The sequence below is a fragment of the Neovison vison genome, chromosome 8 (genome assembly GCF_020171115.1).
Source record: "Neovison vison isolate M4711 chromosome 8, ASM_NN_V1, whole genome shotgun sequence".
NCBI classification, from domain to species: Eukaryota; Metazoa; Chordata; class Mammalia; order Carnivora; family Mustelidae; genus Neogale; species Neogale vison.
In genome coordinates this window covers 30,911,998-30,935,432 of record NC_058098.1, presented here as the reverse complement: position 1 = coordinate 30,935,432, position 23,435 = coordinate 30,911,998, and the positions used below count along the sequence as shown (strand labels likewise).

At 47.2% G+C, this 23,435-nt stretch overlaps 1 protein-coding gene across 6 annotated transcripts in view; it reads left to right on the top strand.

Moving 5' to 3' along the window:
• SLC23A2 (solute carrier family 23 member 2) overlaps nt 1–23,435 on the top strand; it is a 130,385-nt gene that overhangs the window by 85,540 nt on the left and 21,410 nt on the right. For all 6 annotated transcript variants that reach the window (XM_044263410.1, XM_044263405.1, XM_044263404.1 and 3 more), the window contains 3 exons: nt 12,489–12,577; nt 13,605–13,675; nt 14,622–14,803. In XM_044263410.1, the coding sequence (XP_044119345.1) occupies nt 12,489–12,577; nt 13,605–13,675; nt 14,622–14,803 (342 nt within the window). The remainder of the gene's footprint in view (nt 1–12,488; nt 12,578–13,604; nt 13,676–14,621; nt 14,804–23,435) is intronic.

Sequence of the window (23,435 nt, the reverse complement as noted above, 5' to 3'; positions counted from 1 at the left end):
GGTGAGACAGAAGTGGGGGGGCCTTTGGGTGAGGGCAAAGTGATGGGAGGGAACCCATTCAGGACCCCCTTACCCCTTACCCGTTCTTGGGGCCCAAGAGACCTAAACAGAACAGCTTGGGTCTATGTACCTACCCCCTAGCAGCTGAGCCGAGAAGGAACAGGAGAGGGCTTTGAAATACCTGCTGGGATCGCTTGGGGACCCAGCATGTAGAGCTGCAGTAGGTGTGCGCATGCAAACATTTGTGTGTGCACTAAGTGCCTATCTGCACCCCGTGCTCAAGAGGCATGGTGAGTGCGGCTTTCTTTGCTCGGTTTCACGGTGGGAGCGTTGTGTCGGGGAAGCCCCACCCATGTCCTTGGGAGGTGTGGGAAGCTGTGGGTCCCATCCTTACTGTGGTGTGGCGGCGTGCCTAGCTGTGGATTGGGAGGTGGGTGTCCGTCTGCCAACCGTGTTAGTGAATGTGTGCAACTGGGTCAGGACAACGTGTGTTGAGGGGCTTTCATGTGGTTTCGTCTTGGGATGTGGATTTTCTGTGGCTGTCACAGTGTGGTGGTGTCCATACTCTTAACGTGGGAAAAAAGAGGAGGAAAGTACTGACCTGTTCCAGCAGATAGGCAGCGAACAGTCTGTGTGGGAGGCCCCGGGTGCCTGGACCCAGCTGTGCGGGTTGTTGAGATGAGCGTGTGCTATGAGGCTTACGGGACAGCCACCTGCACCTTTGGGGATTTGAAGGGAGAGTCCTGGGAGAGGTGATAGCATGTGAGATGGGTCTTGACGACTCAGTGGGCTCTTGGCCCAGGAGGGTTGACGGAACTTCCATCCTGGGCAGGGCAGGGGCAAAGGCAGGAAGTCAGCCTGATGAGGCTTCCCCCTTGACCAGAGGCCAGGCTGTGGGCCAGTCTCTGATGCTTGGGTGTTCTCGGCGGGACAAGAGAGCTTGCTTGGGCTCCACTGGCGGGGCACTTGCCTACTGGGGCTGCGCCTTGAAAGACATTACTTGGATGTAGTGTGGAGAGGGTGATGGGCCAGATTCAGGGGACCAGGGATATCTAGGAGAAAGACAGTGGGATTCATGCAAGGATTCTGGAGGGGAAATAGGAAGGAAAATGTTAGAGGTTTCAGGGTCCCTGTGTGGAGCTAGCCAGGGGCCAGTGGGGAGAGACAGATGGAGACAGAGTGTGTGTACGTGTGTGTTTTTCAGGGTTGAATGATGAGTTCAGCTGTAGCCTGCGTTCTGGAAGTCCATTCCTGCTTTTGATCCTAAAGTGGAAATAAAAACACGGGTGTGCCTTGGTGTGTGTTGATTATTAAAGAATATGATTGGATGAATTTGAGTCAGCTGCCTTTGGGTCTGGGGAGAATTGAGGGAGCAACCCACCCCCCAGTGTCACCCCCTCAGGTTTCTGCCCCTTCTTGCACTGGGTTAACTCTTGCTCTCCTTCTCTGTGCTAACAGCACTGTTTTCCTGCCTGGGATCCTTGCTGCTAGTGCTGTGGATTCCAACTCTGCAAAGTCTTAAGCTGTTATTGATACATTCGTTTCAGTGTTTGTCCACTGTACATTTGAGGGCCTGCTGAGCACAGGTGAACTGAGATGGTGAGGGGTGTTTCCCCCTTCCTGCCTGGCTGGTCACCACCTCTGAGGTTTGTTTGCTGCACCTGTATATTCAAGTGTTCTATCTCCTCTGCATCTTCCCACCCTTCACCCCTCCCACTAGAGGACTGACTTCTCTAATCCCTGCTCTTTCCCTCCTTCCTCTGGGCCCCAAGGGGCAGGGCTCCCCTCTCCAGTGGAACCATCTCCTATACCCTTGGCCCATTTCCTGTAGGTTGAGTGAGAGAAGAGCAGAAATCCCAACAGTGGCCACATATCCCCCTGCCTCCCCTACACAGCCCCTCCTCCCACGTTTCCAGCGGAGCAAGGCGGGCCTAGGACCGCAGTGTGAGGAGCCGTCCATGGTACTGAGATACCCGGCTCCACCCAGCTCCTACTCAGGATGGGGTGGAGGAGGGGCCTCCCAGGATCTGTTCCAGAGGCTCCCCAAGGCCATGCTGCCGGCGCTGGCCCAGATAGAGGTGGGATGCACGTGTCAGGTGTTTAGTTGTGTGTGGTTAATTTGGCAGTGCGGTGATGCTGCTTTAATGGATGAGTAACACTAAAAGTGAGGTATTACTGTTCTAAGGAAAACTAACAGGATTGCAACTAATAAAGGTAATTGATGTAGTTTTTTAAAAAATCAGGGTGTTGGATATTTTATTTTATTTTATTTTAAAGATTTTATTTATCTGACAGAGATCATAGTAGGCAGAGAGGCAGGCAGAGAGAGAGAGAGGGAAGCAGACTCCCTGCTGAGCAGAGAGCCCAATGCGGGGCTCGATCCCAGGACCCTGAGATCATGACCCGAGCCGAAGGCAGAGGCTTAACCCACTGAGCCACCCAGGCACCCCCTTGTTGGACATTTTAAATGAACTGTAATCCTGTGGGCAGTCAGAACCTACAGTACTTGGTGTAAAGCATTAGTTGAAGGCAGGTGGCAAATAATGGTTTCTTTTCCCGTCACACATGGGGGAGTGCAGCAAGCACAGGAAGTTAGAGGGACTGGCTCAGCCCTCTGATTTGGAGCAGATAACCTCCCCAGCTCTGTTTCCTTTTGTGAAAAGGAGAGGTGCCTCTTCTGAAGGTGGCCTGTAGGTGACATTTTGCCATTATTGTGCAAATAGATTATTACAAACTTCCTAAAGTCCATCTGAGACTTGATAGAGAATGAGTCCTTGAAAGATCTTACAGTTCTGCTGGATGCTCACTATAGGCCGTGAAGGATCATTTTAACAGACTCACATATTTACTTCTGGATCACCACAGGATTAAAGAAATAGATAAAGCCATTGGTGTTGTGGGGATGGCAAGGGTGGGACAGTGTGTGTGTGGGGGGGCTGCTGGTGTCTGGAGCGGGCTTTATTCTCCGTGTCCCAGCTGTAAGAATTGTAGGTGGTCTGTGTGTGTGCGTGTGTTTGTAGTTTAGTGCCCATTTCCTTAGGCTTAGAGCCACAGAGGGAAAAGAGTTTCATGTTCAGCTTGCATGTTCAGCCGCAGAGGGAAAAGAGTTTCATGTTCAGCTTGCATGGTATCTAGGACCTATTGTCAGACCACGAAGTGTCTGAGTTCTGTACGGGGTTTTGCCTACACTCCCCCACCTCCCTGCCTTGTGCTGAGTACCCAGTGCTCTCTTGTACTGTGTGCAGTGGGCGTGGGCCCTTCACTTTGAGAAAGCTGGGTTTAGAGCCGAAGATGGAGGAAAGTGTCAGTGTTCCTGAGCTGTGGGCTATGACCAGGTTGTCCCTCCTTCTCACTTCACACAGGCACCCAGGTGGAGAGTGGCACGCTGTTCCCGGAAACCTGTTTTATTCCATGAAAGTAGACAGAATTGCTCAGGAACCGGTGGAGGTGAAGCCAGTGTGTGTCTTTGTGTAAGCCCCAAGCACCAGCTTCAGGATGCTGCCAAGTGAAGGCTCCTTGGGGGCGGGTCACCCGGCGGGGCTGGCCGAGGCCACACCATGTGTGCTGCAGACCCTCCTCCCTTCCCTGCACACCTCCCTCTGCACCAAGTCCTTTCCTTTCCTCTGGGGACCATGATGGTTTGGAAATGGTGGTTGTTGTGGGTCTCAGTCCCTGATGCCCCATGATTCCTGTGGCTTTAGTGCTGCCCAGAGCCTCAGCCTGCTGGGGATAGTCATTCTGCCAAGGCTGCTGCTGCTGCTGCCTCCCTCCTCCCCACCTTGCCTTTTCCTTCTTGCTCCTGCCCATTGACCTTTACCCCTGCACTCTGCTTTCAACAACATCTTCATTGCTGAGTTCCCTCAACTGAGGTTTTAACAATTCTCATTTTGGTTAGTTTGTGATGTCAGTCCCGGGAACTCCTGAGCCTTGTTCCAAGAATTAATGCAAAGCTTTGAAATCCTGAGAGATTGGGGCAAGTTTGTTCCGATTCCCCTGCGCCTCCCCCCCCCCCACCCTCTAATGCTAGCCAGCTGGCAGCAGTGTTGCCTCCCTGGCTTCAGGGAGGACTCAGCTACTATATCACTTTGGCTGCTGCCACCTCTTAAAATAGAGGCCAAGTCTCTGTACAGCTCTGAGCTTTCCAGAGTCCTCACCCCTCACCCCAGGTGTCAGTGCAGAACTGGGGGTGAAGGAAGATCCGGGAACCCTGCCCCCCCATCTTTCCTGAAGTGTGGCAGGTGCTTTGTTTGGGGGTTGCCTCAGTCTTTTGCCTGGGCAAAAGACTGGGAGGCCTCCCTCTAAGCTCTCTCACAAAAGACTAGACTGCAGGTGGGCTGGCCCCTTCCCAGAGGAGCCACTCCAGTCCACCACAGGCCTGCCACAAGCAGGCCGAGCCTTTCTTTGCTGAGAAATGGTAGGGATTGGGCCAAGAGCATCCTAGTAGCTGGTGCAGCAGCCTGTTGTCTAAGCAGATTGTCTGTCCTGAAGAGGGCGCTCCCCTTTCTCTCACCTTCCTGAGTTCTTGGGGCCTGTATGTGATGTGTGCTCACTGAGTACAGGGTGGCTGCAGGATACCTCCAACACTCAGGTCTGGGGCTCTGAAATCTCTTTTTTTAAGATTTTATTTATTTATTTGACAGAGAGCACAAGAGGGGGAATATAATACAAACAGGGTCAGAGGGAGAGGGAGAAGCAGGCTTTCCTGCTGAGCGGTAGCCTGGTGTGGGGTTCAATCCCAGGACCCTGGGATCATGACCTGAGCCGAAGGCAGCACTTAACGACTGAACACCACCCAGGCGGCCCTGAGGGCTCTGAACTCTTAACTGTTCATAAAACTTGCAAGGGTGGAGGGAAGCAGTGATTAGATTGGGGATGGGGGAGATTGGGAAGTCTCCTGCATTCTGTTTCCGTATATGTACTTGGGGTATACGTGCAGTTTTTTGAACCCCTTGAAAGTAAAGTGGCTTCTGTGCCAGCTGACCCATAAAAACTTGTGGGACTGAGGGTCCCACTGGATGATTTACCACATCTGAGAGCACTGTTGTTCTGCTATATGATCTAACAGGCAGGCTGTTTAATTTCCCAGGAGGTCCCTAAAATACCTTCCCTACTGTCCTCTCCACCTTCCTGAATCTGGATGCAGTCTGGGTCATGTGGCACATTTGTTTAGTGTGTCTCTTTGGTCTCTGAATAATAGGCTGTCCTCACATTTTTCCTCCATAGCTTTGCCTCCATAAAGCACTCAGGCCAGATGTCTTGTTGAGTCTAGTGGTTTGAATTTGTCTGACTGTGTCCTCAGGGTGGTATTTGATTTTTTTCGACAATTGCCCTTCTCTGTTGTAACCTGTGGGATGGGGCCAGAAGCACGGTTGATTCAGGGTGAGCCATGTTTGCCAGAATGACCATGAGGGTGAGAGTCTTTCATATTCTGTCACATGAAGCAGGCATATAGTAGCAGATTGCAAGGTTTTCCCCTAAAGTTAAAAAAAAAAAAGTCCATTTAATTCAAATTTTGGGTAGGAGGTTATAGAATTGGGAGCCAGTGAGAACTTGGAGCTCACGACTTTTGAGGGAGCTTTGCCTCAGCCCCCTAACCAGCTGTATTGGAGAGCTTTGGCGTCAGAGCAGGCATCATTCCTGTTCCACTGTTTTCCAGCCTTGTGACTTTGGACAAGCTGCCTGTTCTCTGAAAGCCGTTTTCCCTCATCCGTAAAGTGGTAATAATGGTGAAATTGTTAGCATCAAGTGAGATAATGCCTGGAACCTGTCCACACCTGCCTATTTGCTCTCATTATTTTAGTGGGCCTTCTGGAAGGGAAGGAGGCAGGCTGGTGCAGGTGAGGTGGCGGGGTGCAGGGGGGCAAGGGCTAGGCTGTCTGGCTGAGCATCATGTCCTTCGTCCGTGTAGTAGGTGGTTGCGTGCACTCCTCAGCCACACTGACAGCGTCCCCTGGCCAGGGTGGGGCCCTGAATCTGTCTCAAGCCATCAGAAAATGGTTAGGGCACGTCATCCACTCCTCGTGCGGCCTGAGCACCCGCCACCTCTCCACTGAGCCTGCTCAGGTTTATAGCTCCTTCAACACTGGCTTTTCCAGGATATTTCCCCTTCATTTGACATGCTGTTTCTCTGTGAGCGTTTCTGATGCTCCCGGGGCTAGGAGACTTAGTACATGTGGGGTTACCGAATTCAGTTCTCCACGGAAGTGTTTTAGGCTAACAAACTTTTTTTTTTTTTTTAAGATTTTATTTATTTATTTGACAGAGAGAGATCACAGTAGGCAGAGAGGCAGGCAGAGAGAGGGGAAGGGAAGCAGGCCCCTGCTGAGCAGAGAGCCCGATGTGGGACTGGATCCCAGGACCCTGAGATCATGACCTGAGCCGAAGGCAGCGGCTTAACCCACTGAGCCACCCAGGCGCCCTAGGCTAACAAACTCTTGACTGGAAGTAGTTGATACTGTTACACTTGACAAGGAGGTTATCAAAATCATATCCAGCTAGCCCTCATGAATTCCTGTGCCCTGTCTGGACAAAGCCCTGGCTGTGAGCTGTGGCTTGGGAGGGAACCGAGTTGGCTGCTTCCCACTGAGGATCTCCAGGACTCTGTGACTGGAAGTGCTGACTGGAGTGTTCGTCTGATTTTAGCATTTGCCTGTAAAACAAGAACAGCACAAACTTGAAGAGAAAATGTTACACTTGGGGGTGAAAAACAGAAAAGATTACACTTGTCTTTAGTGAGGAGGTTTTGTTTTGTTTTGTTTTGTTTAGTCAATCCAGAATGGATTAGAGATCCAAATGCAAGAATCATGAAACTATGTAAGTATTAGAATAAAACAAGGGTTGAATCCTATATAACCTAGAAGTAGGGAAAGACTTTTAAACTAGGACTCAAACCCCCAAAACAAAAGGATAACAAATTTGATAACATTAAATATAAAAAATTTTAAACTTTACAATGTAAAAATATACCATAAAAATGACAAACTGGGAAAGTATTTCTAATGTATCACAGATAAAGTCCAAATCTCTAATACAGAAAGGACTCTTAAAAGTCCAGGTATTTTAAGAATGATGGAATATATTTTTATTTATTTCTTCCATTTTAAAAAATATTAAAAAATTAATTCCAATGTAGTTAACATACAGTGTTATGTTAGTTTCTTGTATACAAGATAGTGATTCAACAATTCCATATATCACCCAGTGCTTATCACAAGTGTACTCTTTTTAAAAAATTAACGTATAATATATTACTTGTCTGTGAATCATCAGTCTTACACAATTCACAGCACTCACCATAGCACATACTCTCCCCAGTGTCCATCACCCAGCCACCCTATCCCTTCTACCCCAGAAGGGATAGAAGGAACCTCAGTTTGTTTCCTGAGATTACGAGTCTCTTATGGTTTGTCTCCCTCCTGATCCCATCTTGTTTCAGTTTTTTCCCTCCCTACCCCCACAACCCCCCCACCGCATCTCAGAATCCTCCTATCAGAGAGATCATATAATTGTCTTTCTCTGATTGACTTATTTCTCTTAGCATAATACCCTCTAGTTCCATCCATGGCACTGCAAATTTTGGGGGGTTTTGATGGCTGCATAGTATTCCATTGTGTGTGGGGTGCGCACACGTATGCGTTTGTGTATATATGTATGTATGTATACCACATCTTTATCCAGTCATCTGTTGATGGACATCTAGGTTCTTATCATAGTTTGGCTATTGTGCACATTGCTACTATAAACATTCAGGTGCACGTGCCCCTTTGGATCACTACATTTGTATCTTTAGGGTAAATACGCAGTTGTGTGATTGCTAGGTCGTAGGGTGGCTCTGTTTTCAACTTTCTGAGGAACCTCCATTCTGTTTTCCAGAATGGTTTCACCAGCTACAAGTGAACATATTTTAAAAAGGTTCCAAAAATTATGTAGGCAGAAAAAGCAGAAGACATGAATAGATCATAGAAAAGTTCTTCTCCATATGTAAGAATGTCAATTTATAATAATTAAACTAAAGCTACTCTGAGATACCACTTCTCACCTTTGGTAGATTCACAAAAAATAAAAATTTCAATGAGCCACTCTGATGGCAAGACTGTAGGAGAACATCTTATACATTGCTGTCAGGAGTGAAAATAGTTCAACCCCTTTACAATAAAGAAGAATTTCACAATATCTAGAGTATATATGCATTTACCATTTGATCTAGCAATCCCACTTACAGAAATTTACACTGAAGATACACTCCCATAAATGCAAAACAATGCCCCAAAGTTATTTATTGCTCTATCATTTGTAATGGCAAAATATTTAACAACTCAAATGCGTATCTGCAGGAGACTGGCTGCTGTTTGTGCATCACACACTATAGTCCATGCAGCCCTGAGAAAAAATGGGGACGATCTCTGTGAAGTGGTAGAGAGTAAGTTCCAGGATATGCAGGAAAAAACAAGTGGCAAAAAAGTGTGAGTGCAGGCATGGGAACAAGGATAATTATGAATGAAGGAAAATGGTTACCTGTAGGAAGTAGCTGAGAATGGGACGGAAGGGATGGGGTAGGAGTGAGACTCTCCTGGTATATCTCTCTGTGGTTTGATTTTTAAACTGTACAAATGTTCAACATGCTCAAAACCTAAATCTGAAAGGATGAAGGAAAGCAAATCCTAAAATTACAGAAACCCGTGAGCCTAACTACATGTCAAATTGCTAACCACACAGAAAAGAATTCATTCACAGACTTCAAAACACAGTACTTTCCATGCCCTAAATGGGATGGAAAACAGAACGGCAGGCAGAGGGCAAGGGAGAAGCAGGCTCCCTGCTAAGCAGGGAGCCTGACCTGGGGCTTGATCCCAGGACCCTGAGATCTTGACCTGAGCTGAAGGCAGACACATTAGCCAAATGAGCCACCCAGGTGCCCCAAAATACTAATAGCCTTAATAATCTTAGTAGTCTTTTTTTTTTTTTTTTTTTTTTAGGATTTCATTTATTTATTCATGAGAGACAAAGAGAGAGGCAGAGGGAGAAGCAGGCTGCCTGCTGAGCAGGGAGCCTGATGCAGGACTTTTGATCCCAGGACTCTGGGATCATGACCTGAGCCGAAGGCAGACGCCCAACCATCTGAGCCACCCAGGTCCCTTTAGTAGTCTTGTTAGTAATGATTTTGGTGTAATTCTGTGCTGTATTTTGTTACAGGATAAACCAAATGAATAACATATTGATGGTGATGGAAATCGGGACGCTCAGTATAGGGAAAGGAGAGACATAAATATGGAAAGAAAGGAGATAATCCAGGGGTACTGGGCTGAGCTACAGGTGTCATTGTGACCCCACTATTCAACAATGAATCCTAGCTCTATTTACTAAATGCCACCCCAGTAACTGTGAGCCCACCTGGTGTTTCATCTCGGTTTCTAAATCCCACTCTCCACTAAAATGGACTGGGCTTCCTCGGCAGCCCGGGGGGTCGTTTTTTCTGTCACTGTAAAGCAATAAATCCCTTTACTGGCACAGGGGTAGTCTGCCTTTGTGGTGCCTGGTGCCTCAGCTTTACCCAGAAATGATTGTTCCGTATGCAGACTGGAGACCTCATCCGAGACTGATGCACCAGGCCAGGGTGAGATGCAGAAATTGCTGTTTTCAACCACCCCAGGGATCATGAAGCAACTTCCTGGCAGCTTGCAGGGTGACTTGGAGAAGTCGTGGACCGAAAAGCCCGAGTTATAGGGGAACGTATTTTGAACCCGAGGAAGGAGATCTTGGAATGTTTCCTGGAGGACGTGGTATTTTCTCTGTGCCTTTGAGTGAGGAATAAAAATTGATTGTTGGAAGTGAGTTGATGACTGAGAAGGGCAGAGGCTCAGAAGTGAGAAGCTAGAGTGCAGGTCTGTGAAGGGGCTGTTGAGACCAGAGACCAGGCTCTGGTCTCCTGGGTTCAGAGGAGGAAATGGGATGCCTCCAACTGAGTTCTAAAGAAAATAAGGCTTAGGTTAGGTTTTTCTCCATCCTAAGGCTATAGAGCCTGACATGGGAATGTGTCAGCACGGTAAAGGTGCCTGTCTGCTCAGATTTGTTTCCTCCTAACGTTTAGGGACACTATTAACCTTAAAAGCTCATCTGCAAAAACCCACCACCTCTTCCCATGTTTCAGATAATACTTTCCCTCTACACTGGGGCGGCACACTTTTTCTGTAAAGGGACAAGCAGTAAACATTTTGGGCTCTGCGGTCTCTCTTGGGACTACTAGGCTCTACCATTGTAACCCCAGAGCAGCTGCAGACAACTGTGGCTGTGTCCTGGGGAAACCTTCCTCACAAAGACAAGTCATTTGCTAGATTGGGTTCATGGGCCGGTTTGCCAGCCCCCGGTGTAAAGACAGGCACAGTTTGATTCGTTTCCCTTCCTGCCGTCAGGACAAAGTAAAAGAGTGGGCAGTCCTGCCCACGTGGGGGAGCCCAGGGACCCAAGGTGGTGACTGGTGTGGGACCAAGTGTAGAGAGATGAGCCCTGTGCAGGCAGACGGTCAGCTGTCTGCTGGGGAAGAGCTTCAGAAAGCCCCGTCAGCCACTGAGAGTATCTAGTGTGTCCAGCAGCCGCCCCTGTCCTCCTGCCAGTGCTGCGTGGGGTGGGCAGTGTGCTCGGGGTTGAACCGTGACGTGTGAGCCAGCCCTTTCCAGAGTCCTGCGAGCCTGGGGTAGCACAGGTGGGGATTTTCTGTTACCACACACTTTCAAAGGAATGCAGGGTCCCAATTGCTTGAAATGAGGGAGAGTCTTTGCAGCTGTGTTCTCAGGACCTTTGGTCATGGTTAAGCCATAAAATATTTGCCCTGGAAGGTGCCCAGGTGATGGTCTGGTCCAGACGAGGTCAGGAGTAGTTCACGTCCCTGGGAGTGGAACCCAGAGCCAGTCTTTACTTTGCTACCAGTGAGTCAAGCAGTATGATGTCGATGGCACCATTTCTAGGACGAGGTCTCTAAATGCAATCCACGTTATGTGGTCCTGGGATGTGATGCTGGAAATCCAAAACGATAGTAAAGCAGATGTTATTTGGGCCATTTGAGATGACATCCATTCCAGATGAGATGTTGACCTCCCTTTGCCCCTTCAGAGCATTTCTGAAAACTTATATTTTCCTTTAATATATATTCCCACTTCAGGTCACCTTCACTCCCACTTTCGATGGTACTGTGCTCTGGGCCCTTCCGACAGGAATCATAAATGGACGGTTGGTAGAGGGCGTGCCCACATGAATGACGGCCAGCAATGCCTCTGGTCTGCCCCATGCCAGCCCTATGGCACCCTAGCGCCAGCGAGCATCCTGCCTGCTCGCAGTGATTTCATGGCATGACTGAAACAGCCAGGAGAACAAGAGAATCTTGAGCCCGTGGTTGGCGCAGAGAGGAGTGTGCCAGGTCTGGGCTTGTAACAAGGCTCCTTCAGCCAGAGCCGCCACCTCTTAGCCCACTTCCTGTTCCAGTTGGGGTCAGATGTGCTGTCAGAGCACAGAGGGGCATGTGCTGGGTGCCAGTCCGCTGGCCAGGACCTGACACAAGGCTGCTGGGGAATATTTCAGAAGGATCTGGACATCTGGGAGTTGCCAGCCCTGCCAACAGAAGGAGTCATTTTTAGATTTCACCCTGAAAATATTAAAAATAGCAGTCAAGTTCTCATGTTAGCCTGTAAAGCTACCTTCATACATTTATAGCTGAAATGTTGTACACGTTCAAAAATCTTTTGAATTTGAGTAGCTTAGGTGTTCAAAAAGGCAGCATGGAGTATCTAAAATGTAATTGAATGGTGGCATTTGAGGATTGAAGGCAGGAGATTTTACAGAGAGTCTGCATGCTTTCGGGGTTCTTTAAAAATAGGGTTTAGAACTCTTGAGTATTTTTTATGATTAAGCAGGATATTTTATCTACCGTTGATTTGTAACTTACAGCTTTTCTTTCCTCAGTAGTTCTAGATCACTAATGTGATTATGATGCTTATCCTATAGGATTTAGAGCAGTTTTTGATTTACAAAATGGAATGATGGGTTGGGGGGGATAGATTTTTCTCCTGTGATAACCAGTAAGGATATGAAGGGGAAGAGGAGGAGGGTGGTAAATTGGAAGACACACCGGTGTTTAAGAAGGAGCTCACAAGCTCAGCAGGAGAGCAAGACGCCCGAATGCCCGACATCCCCCACCCCCGAGGGGAAAGGTGGTGATGGCAGGGCCTGGTATTGGGGTGTGGGCGCTGACCACAGGGCTCCCCCAGGGCCCATGCAGGGCTGTGTGTGGGGAGAGCAGCAGGAGGGGAGGACGGAGAAGCCAGCGGCCCTGGCCACGTGCAGAGGAGATCTGTGTAGCCTGGGGCTCTTTCTCCCGCGCGTGCCTGCATTTACTCATGTGCTGTGTGTCTATGGAAAAGACTGTTAAGCTGTCAAATCGTGAACTACCTCGGTAGTTCCTGATGCCGTGATCATGGTTTTGGTCTCGTTTCTTTTAGGTTACCCCTGTTTCAGGCCAGTGCTTTTGCATTTCTGGCCCCTGCTCGAGCCATCCTGTCTTTAGATAAATGGAAATGTAACACCACAGGTAACTGCAGTTATTTCCACGTACGTCATTGGGGTCCCTTAGCGCAGGTGATAGAAGGGAGGCCTGGACGTGCTGCCCTCGGCGGCCTTAAATCCTTTCTGGAATCAGGCACAGAACACAGAACCAACAAACCGCTTAGAATACTCCAGTCTGTGGATCGTGTTTCTGTCTCTCTCTCTCCCCCACTCATTCATCCCTAACCCCAGAGCAAGTAAGGACCAGAAGGAGCCTCATTTCTCTATGCTAATGAAATTGATAAATATGGGAATGGACTAGAACAACATTTGTGCTATTTTTCTGCCTCTTTTCTTTCAGTGGATTTTATGAACCACCAGTAATCACTCTCTTTGCTGCATCAGCATCCCTTCTCTGAACCATCTTTGCTTTTGAAGGACCTGGCTGCTTTGGTTTTCTGCAAATGACTTTCACTCCCCACCCCCACCCCACCCCGTTAGTGATTACAGAGATCTTTAAATAGCCTGATAAGGTCAGGAAAAAATCAGATAGGGGGTTTGAGAAAAATCAGATAGTCCTGTTGTACTCTCAAAATACTGTTACACTTTTTGGTTCTAGGAGCAAAGTTTTCCAACCTTCGTTTCCTTCCTTGCTCCTAGGAGTTAGTTGGTGACCATGGATTTGATTTAGGAACTGGAAAAGGCCCTCTGTTTTCTCCAGACTTTAGAAAAACCTCAGTCAGCAGCCTTGCTATCAGGCATTTCAGTTAGTTCCGCTGCTTGCAAAGGTTGGTCTTTGTGTGAGGAGGCCACTAGCAGTATGCATCCCCAGTTCAGTCAGCTTTTGACGCTCCGGGAGCGCAGTCGATGACTACATGTGGTTACGTTAGTGTTGGGAGTCCACCTTTCAGTATGGTAAGCCATACTGTTGTAACAGGAATTTCAGGGATGGGCATTTTATACAAATATACGTAAAACAGGGAAGAAATTTCTCCTTACAAAGAGTGAAATGAATATATCCTGTGAAACATCAGTGTCACTCCAAAAAAATACTGTCTGTTTTTGTTTTCAAGCTGTTTCAGTGTCCAATGGAACCACAGAGCTGCTGCACACAGAGCACATTTGGTACCCCCGGATACGCGAGGTAAAACACGAGCACCATCTGCATGCGGCTTCTTTGTGTTTCTCCCCCGCTTCCCAAGAATTTGTGCTTCCTTGCGCTAAGCCCTCCTTTTTTTTTCCAACTTTGGACATGTTTTTTTCTTCCGTGAAACTAAGGTGCCATCACCATAAAATGAAGCATGCAGAAATGCTTTATGCCACCATCCAGTGTTGTTTCTTGCCCTTCATTTCCCTCCCTGCCCCTCACCGTGTGCCCAAAGACCAGATACACAACCTCCAGTGTAACCGGCACAGCGGGACACGGCTCCCTGGCAGGGAGTGACAGAGGCTGGCCTATGGGCAGCAGAACTCTTCATCCCAGCCTGCGTTTGCCCGTGTGTGGGGAAGGAATTAAAGAAACTGGTCTGCTCTGGTGCACTTGAACAGAACAGGGCAAGAGAACACAGCTGGGAGTCCTTAGCCATGAAGAATGGCTGACGGTTTATCCAGATCTTCCCAAACCTGGAAGATCTTTTACCATTAGTTCAGAATGGACGCAGACACAGCCCTTCTCCCACTGTAGGAGGGTTCTTTTAGAGTTTGTATCGATAATACCTCCTTCTCAATGTCTCTCAGGGACTCACTCTACAGTCTGTGCCGGAGTGTTCCTCTGAGGCTGGCTTTGAATGTCCCGTGTCTTGAGCGGGATTGATAACTCTCTCACTTGTCCGTGGGGAGGCCGGTTGGCGGTACATCTATCAGTGCCCGTTTATGTGATGCTCCTATAGAGACCATGTGATTCATAGGTTGGCTAGACCCCATTCACTCCACTGGTTTCTTTTGAGGCCTCAGGAATTTTCCAGCTGTGTCATGCCTGTTAGGTAGTAAGTCGCTGCTTGGCAGAGCTGTCCAGTTTGGCTGTGGGTGACATTTGGAGTCTACGATCTACAGGCTGCTCACTCTCCTGTCTCTGGTCTCTCTCGTTCCAGATCCAGGGTGCCATCATCATGTCCTCACTGATAGAAGTGGTCATTGGCCTCCTCGGCCTGCCTGGGGCTCTGCTGAAATACATCGGGCCCCTGACCATTACACCCACGGTGGCCCTCATCGGGCTCTCCGGCTTCCAGGCAGCAGGAGAGAGAGCGGGGAAGCACTGGGGCATCGCCATGCTGTGAGTGCTCTGGACCGCTCGGCACAGACTCAGCACCTCCCCTTCCCACCACCAAGCGGCAGCCTCGGCGTGTGGGTTGGGGGGGTTCGTGGTGTTCTGAGCATTTACACAGACCTTAGGAGATAGGTGGTGTTTTTTTTTTTTTTTTTTTTTTTATTTCACAGTAAGAATAGTCTGACAGTTTAAACTTGATCTGTTTCTTGGCAGAAAGTTATTGAAGGGTTTAAGTCCCAGAGGTTGGGGAGTGACATTGCAGTCAAGGTATTCCAAAGACCTGTTTGGCAGCCATGTGTAGAGGGAGGGTTGTAAGGCTTCCGGCTTTAGGAAGGGGGTGTAAAATGGTGATGCCATTAGTTTTTAACTTTTGAGGTCATGCCAAGTCTCTTGCATACATGAATGGAAACACTGAGAAGCCAGATCCTTTAGGTGAGACTCAAAAAAAACCTTTCCGATTGGCAGGAGACAGGGATGCTGTAGGACTGTGTGTTGGCATTGGTAGGAGATGTGACTCCCCGGGCTCCTGCCCAAGTCCTGCCAGGCATTGCTGGTCCTTCAGTGTGGAAGTGCGAATCCATTAAAGATGTCATTTACCCCTTGATGTGTTGTCAGTAAAGACATCCAGGACCTTGGTAATATTATAAGATTGATTATTAGAGCCATAGAACTCTATACCACAAATAGAACCCGCATTCTTTTTGTGTGCCTGAAGAGCACATGTAAGAGTTGATCTTGTCAGAGGGAAATGGTACAAAACCTGGAATTTTGCCAATCAGTGAAATTCCTAAAACCAAGTAAATAATCATAGAAGGGAATTTTCCGGTTGTTTTGTTTTGTGAGGTCTTCTGTAATTGTCTAACAGCATGCGCCCTGCCCGAGCCTGTGCTTCGGTACAGCTTTGCCACACACTCGTATGCACTGTAAATTAAGGTAGGCACTGCCGTTCGCCCCATTCAACAGGAAAAGAAGCAGAGGCACAAAGAGGCAAAGTTCGTTGCCCAGGCTTGCACAGCCAGTAGGTGGCTGCCATGGTTTTCAGAACCCAAACAGTTTGACCAGAATTTACCCTGTAACACTTAATCCTGCCGGTCTGTGCTGGAACGAGTAAAGTGTATCCTTGGGAAATTATAATCCATCTCTCCTTACAGTTAAGGTATGTGGAAATGTCCAGGATTGTTCTTAATTTTCTCATTTTACTGAAGGTTGGTCAGTATTGCCCACACCAGCACGGGTGTGTAGTAGGGTGTGGAAGAATGTCTGTTCAGTGAAATGCAGTAAGTTGCAAGGAGAAGATGTAATTACCATCACACGGTAATTAGAAACCAGCAGCTAAAGGGTGAACAAAACCCCCAGATCACTTAGAAGCTGGAAAGTGCTGTTATAAATCACTCCTAGTCAGAGGGGAAATTGAAAATTCACAATTACTGATAATTTTAGAAGATTAGGGTAAGAACCGACCAATCCCACAGAGCAGTCAGAGTTCTAAAAAAAATGCAGAGTCTTAGGGTACCTGGTGGCCGTCTGCTTATTCCTCGCCCTCTGCTCTCCCCTGCCCACTCTCGATCTCTCAAATACATTTTAAAAATCTTAAAAAACAGACAAGCCCACACAATCTTAAAGGCAAAATACATGAAGAGCTTATCTATAGAATCTAGAAAAACAGGATAAAAATGGAGGCTAATGGAAGCAGGGGACCAAAAATTAATACATATACAAAAATACGGAAAAAATAAAAGTGAAAAATCCCAACATTGGTTCTTTGGAAAATAACTCATGGACACGCTTCTGGCAAGGCTAACTGAGCAGGGAAGGGGGTGAAGGCCCAAATGGAGGATAAAGCCCTAGGTCCATGGAGGAAGAGTTGTAGCTGTGCTTCCTGTCCCCAAATTTAAAAACAACGACAGCAAATTAATAAAATGGGTGGTTTCCAGAAAAGCATAAAAACCCAAATAGGCTCCTCCTCACCCTGATCATACAATGCCGGGGTTCATCAGAACCTGGTTTCAGGCTGCCTCCCCACCACATGCTTTTCCCCCGGGGGACCCCGTCTAGTGCACAACCCTGGCAAGCCTCTGTTATGCTGGTGACTTCCACAGAAGCCTGCAGCCAGACCTCCAGACGCTAGACTTCAGGTCCAAGCCCTGGCCTGCGCCCTCCACTTGCTGGGACACAAGACACCTCAAACTTCAGAGGAAGAAAGTGTCAAGCTTTTGACTCCCAAACCACTCCTCCCCTCCTGCCATCTTGTTCTCGATCAGAGCCACAATACACACCCAGCTGGTGAAGCCAGAAGTCCTGCAGGTGTCCCTGATTCTTTGCTTCCTCTCTCTCCTATGTGCACGCCATCTTTCTGCCTCCCCTCCAGAGCCCGTCCCGCCACTGGACAGTCCTCATCTTCGGTCATTGCTTCCAGGCTGGTCTCCAACTTCTGCTTGCTCCCTTCTTGCCCATTCACAGCCCTGGAAGTACTTGGTCACTCTCTGCTCCTTTCTCAACCTTGTGAAACTCTACTTGGACACAAGCTAGAATTTTGGAAGCTTGTAGGTCTTTTCGTTGTCTGTGTCTGAAACCTTCCTCACTGTCCCTCATTCTGTTTATATCTCACACTGGGCACTTGGGGCCTTTTCACTCTGGAATCTCAGACATTTGGGGTTGGGGGTGGGGTGGGAAATGATCCTGAATTATTTCAAGGATGCCTTCCTCCCCTCCATTCCTGCGTGTCCCTTTCTGGAACTTTTAGAATGTTGGACCTTCCAAGCCCTTCCTCTGCTTTCCAAATCATTTTTTTCTCTGTTCATGGGTAAATTTCCTCAGTTGTTTCTGTGTATCCATTGTCCAGCTTTTCCTTTTGGCTCTCCTGTTTTTTAGTTTCCAGCCAACTCCTTTTGTACTTGGGCTACCAGCTCTGTAAGGCTTCAGCTCAGTTCTGGTCCCCTTGGCACCTCCAGCACCTGGCCCACTGCCTGTCACAGAGCAGGTGTTTAGTAAGTACCTCATAATAAGCAAGGGGAGAACTGGGGCTTGTGGGTATACCCCTGACCGCAGGAAGAGGCAAGAATGCTGTCAGAGGATTTTATCCCTAAAAAAAGTTCTGGGCTCCAGTAGTTAGTGGGTATATTATATTTCAAGGAAGAGCAAATTCCCACACTCGTTAAGTGGTTCTGGCACTTTGAGAAACCAGGGAAACTTCCAAGCCAGTTTTATCTACATGGCAGATTCCTTTTTTTAAATTTTTTATTATTATTTTTTAAGATTTTATTTATTTATTTGACAGACAGAGATCACAAGTAGGCAGAGAGGCAGGCAGAGGGGGCAGAGGGGAAAGCAGGCTCCCTGCTGAGCAGAGAGCCCAATGTGGGGCTCCATCCCAGGACCCTGGGATCATGACCTGAGCCGAAGGCAGAGACTTTAACCCACTGAGCCACCCAGGCACCCCTGATCTTTTAAAAGGCAAGTGTGCAGAAGACTCTTTTCAGAAAAAGGCCTTAGTGTCCAGCTCTGCACACACAGTTTATTTTTTTAGTGCCATATCTAGTAGCATATCTTGGAAGAATGTTCTTTGGAACATGGTTTGGGAAAATGATCCTATAGATAAGAATAAAAAAGCCAGCACACTATGTGTGTCATTTTAGGAATTCAAGGATGATTAAATATTGGGGGGGGGGTTATTTATTTATTTATTTAAAGATTTTATTTATTTGACAGACAGAGATCATAAGTAGGCAGAGAGGCAGGCGGGGGGCCGGGGAGGGAGTGGTGGGAGGGGAAGCAGGCTCCCTGCTGAGTACAGAGCCTGATGCCAGGTTGGATCCCAGGACCCTGAGATCATGACCTGAGCTGAAGGCAGAGGCTTAATGCACTGAGCCACCCAGGTGCCCCCCCAAAAAAAGTTTTTAAAGATTTATTTGTCAGAAGCAGGCTCCCTGCTGAGTACAGAGCCTGATGCCAGGTTGGATCCCAGGACCCTGAGATCATGACCTGAGCTGAAGGCAGAGGCTTAATGCACTGAGCCACCCAGGTGCCCCCCCAAAAAAAGTTTTTAAAGATTTATTTGTCAGAGAGTGAGAGCACAAGTGGGGGGTAGCAGTAGGCAAAGGGAGAAGCAGGCTCCTCGCTGAGCAGGGAGCCCAATGCAGGGCTCCATCCCAGGACCCTGAGATCATGACCTGAGCTGAAGGCAGATGCTTAATCAACTGAGCCACCCAGACATCCCTAGAAAATTTATTATAGGCCCATGGTGGATTTAATTTATTAAAAACCACGATGACAACTAAATCAGTCAAATTCAGTCTCTATCTCTGCTGCCAACTATTAGCAGTATGGGAATAGAAGGATCTTTCATGAATAAAAGTTTTAAGTGCCTCGTCCTTTAACAGTGAGAGACAAATATCAGGCCTGCCTGCCGAAATCAGAAACCAAGATAGGCGTGTTTGTTATTACCAGTATCATTTAAGGTTGTTCTGGACGTGCTAGTAAGTGAAAAAAAATAAAGTAATATGGGCCATTCCCAGAGAAGTCAGAGAGAAGGGAATGGTGGCTTGCTCTTACAAGAATTAAAATACATTTCAGAATTTAATAACAATACTGTAGCCCTGGGAAGGATAGACATTGGTAGAGCAGAATAGGAGTGACTGAAACAGAACCAAGAAGAAATTAATATTTAGTGTAAGATGGAAATATCTTATACTAATATCGGAAACCAGTGGGGAATAGAAGAATTACATGAGAATTACATGAGAAAAATTATTTAGAAAAAATATAGATTCCTAGTTTATATCAAATTATATTTCAGTTGAATTAAAGACTTAAGTATAGAAAGTAAAACAATAAATGTGCCAGAAGAAAATGTACATAAATATTTAATCATGGGTGGAGAGGATGTGTTTTTTTTTTAAAGATTATTTATTTTTGCAAGAGAGAGTGTGTGAGGTCAGAGGGAGAAGCAGACGCCTCACAGAACAGGGATCCTGATGCAGGACTCCCATCTCGGGACTCTGGGGTCATAACATGAGCTGAAGGCAGACATTTAACCCATTGAGCCACCCAGGCGTCCAGGGGAAGATCCTTCTTAAAGCAGATATTGTAAAGGGAAAGACTGATCGATTTTACTACTGATGCATTTAAAACCCCCATCAAAACCCACTGAAGTTAAGCCTCTGCCTTTGGCTCAGGTCATGATCCCAGGGTCCTGGGATCAAGCCCTACATCGGGCTCTCTGTTTGGTGAGGAGCCTGCTTCCTTCTCTTTCTCTGCCTGCCTCTCTGCCTACTTGTGATCTCTGTGAAATAAATAAATAAAATCTTAAAAAAAATAAACCACAAACTAAACTATAAATGAATCTTGGATATATTTACAACAAATTCCATTAAAAAGGTTAAGGTCCTTAATTTATAGTTTCATTAAGGGAGAGTCCTGGTGGAATAATGGATGAAGGGTATCATATGAGCAGCCATTTAATCAAATAAAGGAAGCATAAATAGCTAATTAGTATGTAAAAAGGGTTAGCCTCCCTGGTTATCACAATGCTGCAAATTCACAGGGATTTTTTTTTTTTTAAGATTTATTTATTTTAGAGAGCTGGGGGAGGGACAAAGGGAGAGAGAATCACAAGGCAGACTCCCCGCTGAGCGTGGAGCCCAATGTGGGGCTCGATCCCGGGACCCTGAGATCATGACCTGAGCCAAAATCAAGAGTCAGCCACTTAACTGCTGGAGCCACCTAGGTGCCCCTTTACAGGGATTTTATTAGCAGTGGGGGCAGTGGTGGTAGGTCAGACTGTACTGACACGGGTTCCTAAGTCAGCCAAGAGAGGCACAGTTAGAGGCATGTTCTCAAGAGAGGATAAATGGGGTGACATTCCCAACTCTAAGCATTGGTCCTGGATGACAACTGCTTTTCATGAGAAAACATTATTTTGATTACTTTCATACAGTTTTCAAACCTGTTCAAATACCGAATAGTGTAAGGAACCCCCATGTACCATCACCACATATATTAAATATATTAAAATTCTAGTCATTTGAAGTTTAACAGTAATTAAACAGGGAAATCTAAATTAAAATAATATTTCCTCCCACCCACTCCCACCCCTCAAAAAAAAAAAAAAGTCATAATTAATGAGTGAGAAGTTTGTATTTGCCCTGTATGCCTGAACACGAACATAGTGACAGATGCAGCTTTACCAGGATCGTCTGCTTTTCACCCTTTCACCCTAACAGTTTTCTGGGCTCATCTCTCTAAGACTGTGTGTTTAGATCTGCTCCATTCTTTGTAAAATTGCACAATGCTAAATAGTATGGAATAGTGTAGAATTTATGAAACCATTCCCCCATTGATACTCATGCTTGTTGTTTAAAGTATTCGCTGTTGTGAACAATGCTGAGATACATACTCTTCAGTGTAAGGAATGAAAGTTAAAATAAACGACGATAATTTTTTAAATTGACGAAATTGGTAAGTATTTAAAAGTATAAGACTTTATGAGGTGCCAGCGTGGCTCAGTTGGTTAAGCCTCTGACTCTTGATTTCAGCTCAGGCCATGATCTCGGGATCCTGGGATCAGGCCCTGGTGGGCTCCCAGCTCAGCAGGGACACTGTCCCTCTGCCCCTCCTTACTTGCTCTCTCTCGGTGTCTCTCTCTCTCAAATAAATCTTTAAAAGAAAAAAAGTATAAGACCTGGTATTGCAGTGAGAAGCAAGTGGATGTCTTTGGTCTCTGGGTGGGTTTTGTAAATTCTTTCAACTTTTGTGTATTTGGCAGTTTGTATCAGAAGCTTTTTAATAAGGAAAAAAAGAGCTTTTTCATAAGGCATTTACTGTTTGACAGATCCATTCCAGTCCTAGGAACCTGCCCTAAGGCGATGTGTAGACAGGTGCCAGGAGGGGTGATCTACCACAGTTGTTTATGCTCCTGGTGTCACACCATATGGAAATTGTGTAACAAGACGTGGTATGTGCATAAGGCAGAACGCTAAGTAGCCACTGAGGTGCAGTTGCTTATTTCTATCTGTTGAGGTGGCATTAATAGGGGCTACAGGCTAGTTGGAAGCATGTTGTGAAGTGTGATTCCATTTTGGGTCAGATGATGGACCTATTAGTGCTTCAAGGGCAAGGGTGACGTCAGTGGTCCCATCTTCCTCTCTAACCCTGGTGCCCCAGACCCAGCGATGCCCTGTAAATATCCAGGGTGTGGAAGCTGTTCAGAATCTATAGGCCGAATATTACGTTGTTGTTACCCAGCTGGGGTGATGAGTGGTCTTCGGGATTTTGTCTTTTCTTTTTGCTTATTCGCCTTTTATAATTTTCCTACATTGTAGTCGCATTGCTTGCATAACATTTGTAAGGTAGGAAGTCAGCAAGCCTGTGGTTGGACAGAACCCTGGCCTGAGGACCTGCGGCTGGCTTATCCTTTCCCCTTCTCTGCTTGGCCAAGATGCGTGGGCTCGGGCACATCCCTCACCTCTGAGCCTCTGCTGTGGCCTCTCTGTGATGGGACTGCCTGCCCCACCTGCTACATAGGCTGTTTGAGGACAAACAAATTAGAAGGGGGGGATGGGTTTTAGAGTGGCAGGAAAATGAAGTGTTCATCTGCCTAGTCCACCCGCTTCATTTGCACTGCCAGATTTGGCCTGAGTTCTGGGTGTCCTTCCTGGAATTCTCTGCACCCCCTCCCCTTGTAAACATGCTTTAAAACGTGAACACCATTGTGCAGGCGATGACAGGTGGCTGTTGCCTGAATAATAGACTTGGGGTCTTTTGGAATCTCATAGTGTTCACTTTGAAATACATCAGCATTTTTTTGGAACATGAAAACTTTACGTTAATGTAAATTTAAAGTAAACCAGTTTTAGTAAACCACCATCATTACCATAACATTTTTTTAAAAGATTTTATTTGTCATAGAGAGTGAGAGAGCGAGCACAAGCAGGGGGAGCAGCAGACAGAGAGGGAGAAGCAGACTCACCGCTGAGCAGGGAGCCCAATAATTGGACTTGATCCCAGGATCCTGGGATCATGACCCGAGCCAAGGGCAGACGCTTAGCCAACTGAGCCACCCAAGTGTTCACCATAACCTTTTTTTTTTTTTAAGATACATATTTATTTATTTGACAGAGATCTCAAATAGGTGGAGAGGCAGGTAGAGAGAGAGAGAGAGAGAGGAGGAAGCAGGCTCCCCACTGCCCACTGAGCAGAGAGCCCGATGCGGGGCTTGAGCCCAGGACCCCGAGATCATCACCTGAGCCGAAGGCAGAGGTTTAACCCACTGAGCCCTCCAGGTGCCCCCACCATAACATTTTTAAGTTAAACTTTACCACCCTGGGGGGAATTAAGATAGCTTGGGCACATGTGTATTTCCAACTTCAAACTGGTACTGGCTCGATGACTTTGTATTTGGGCTGAGACCCCCATCGCCAGGTGGACAAAGCACTTGGGCAGGTGGGGAGAAGATGGAGCGGCATGAGCCTGTTCTCTGGCTAGCTATAGACCACGTGCCTCGTTAGGAATGTGACAGTGAAGCTGCACTTGACCCACTGTCAGCGGAGCTGATAATTCCATCTCTGCAACTGGAGCTGTGCCCAGGAACAATTAAGCTGAACTTTGACTGAGAACCTATTCTTGTGCCAACGCTCCCTCG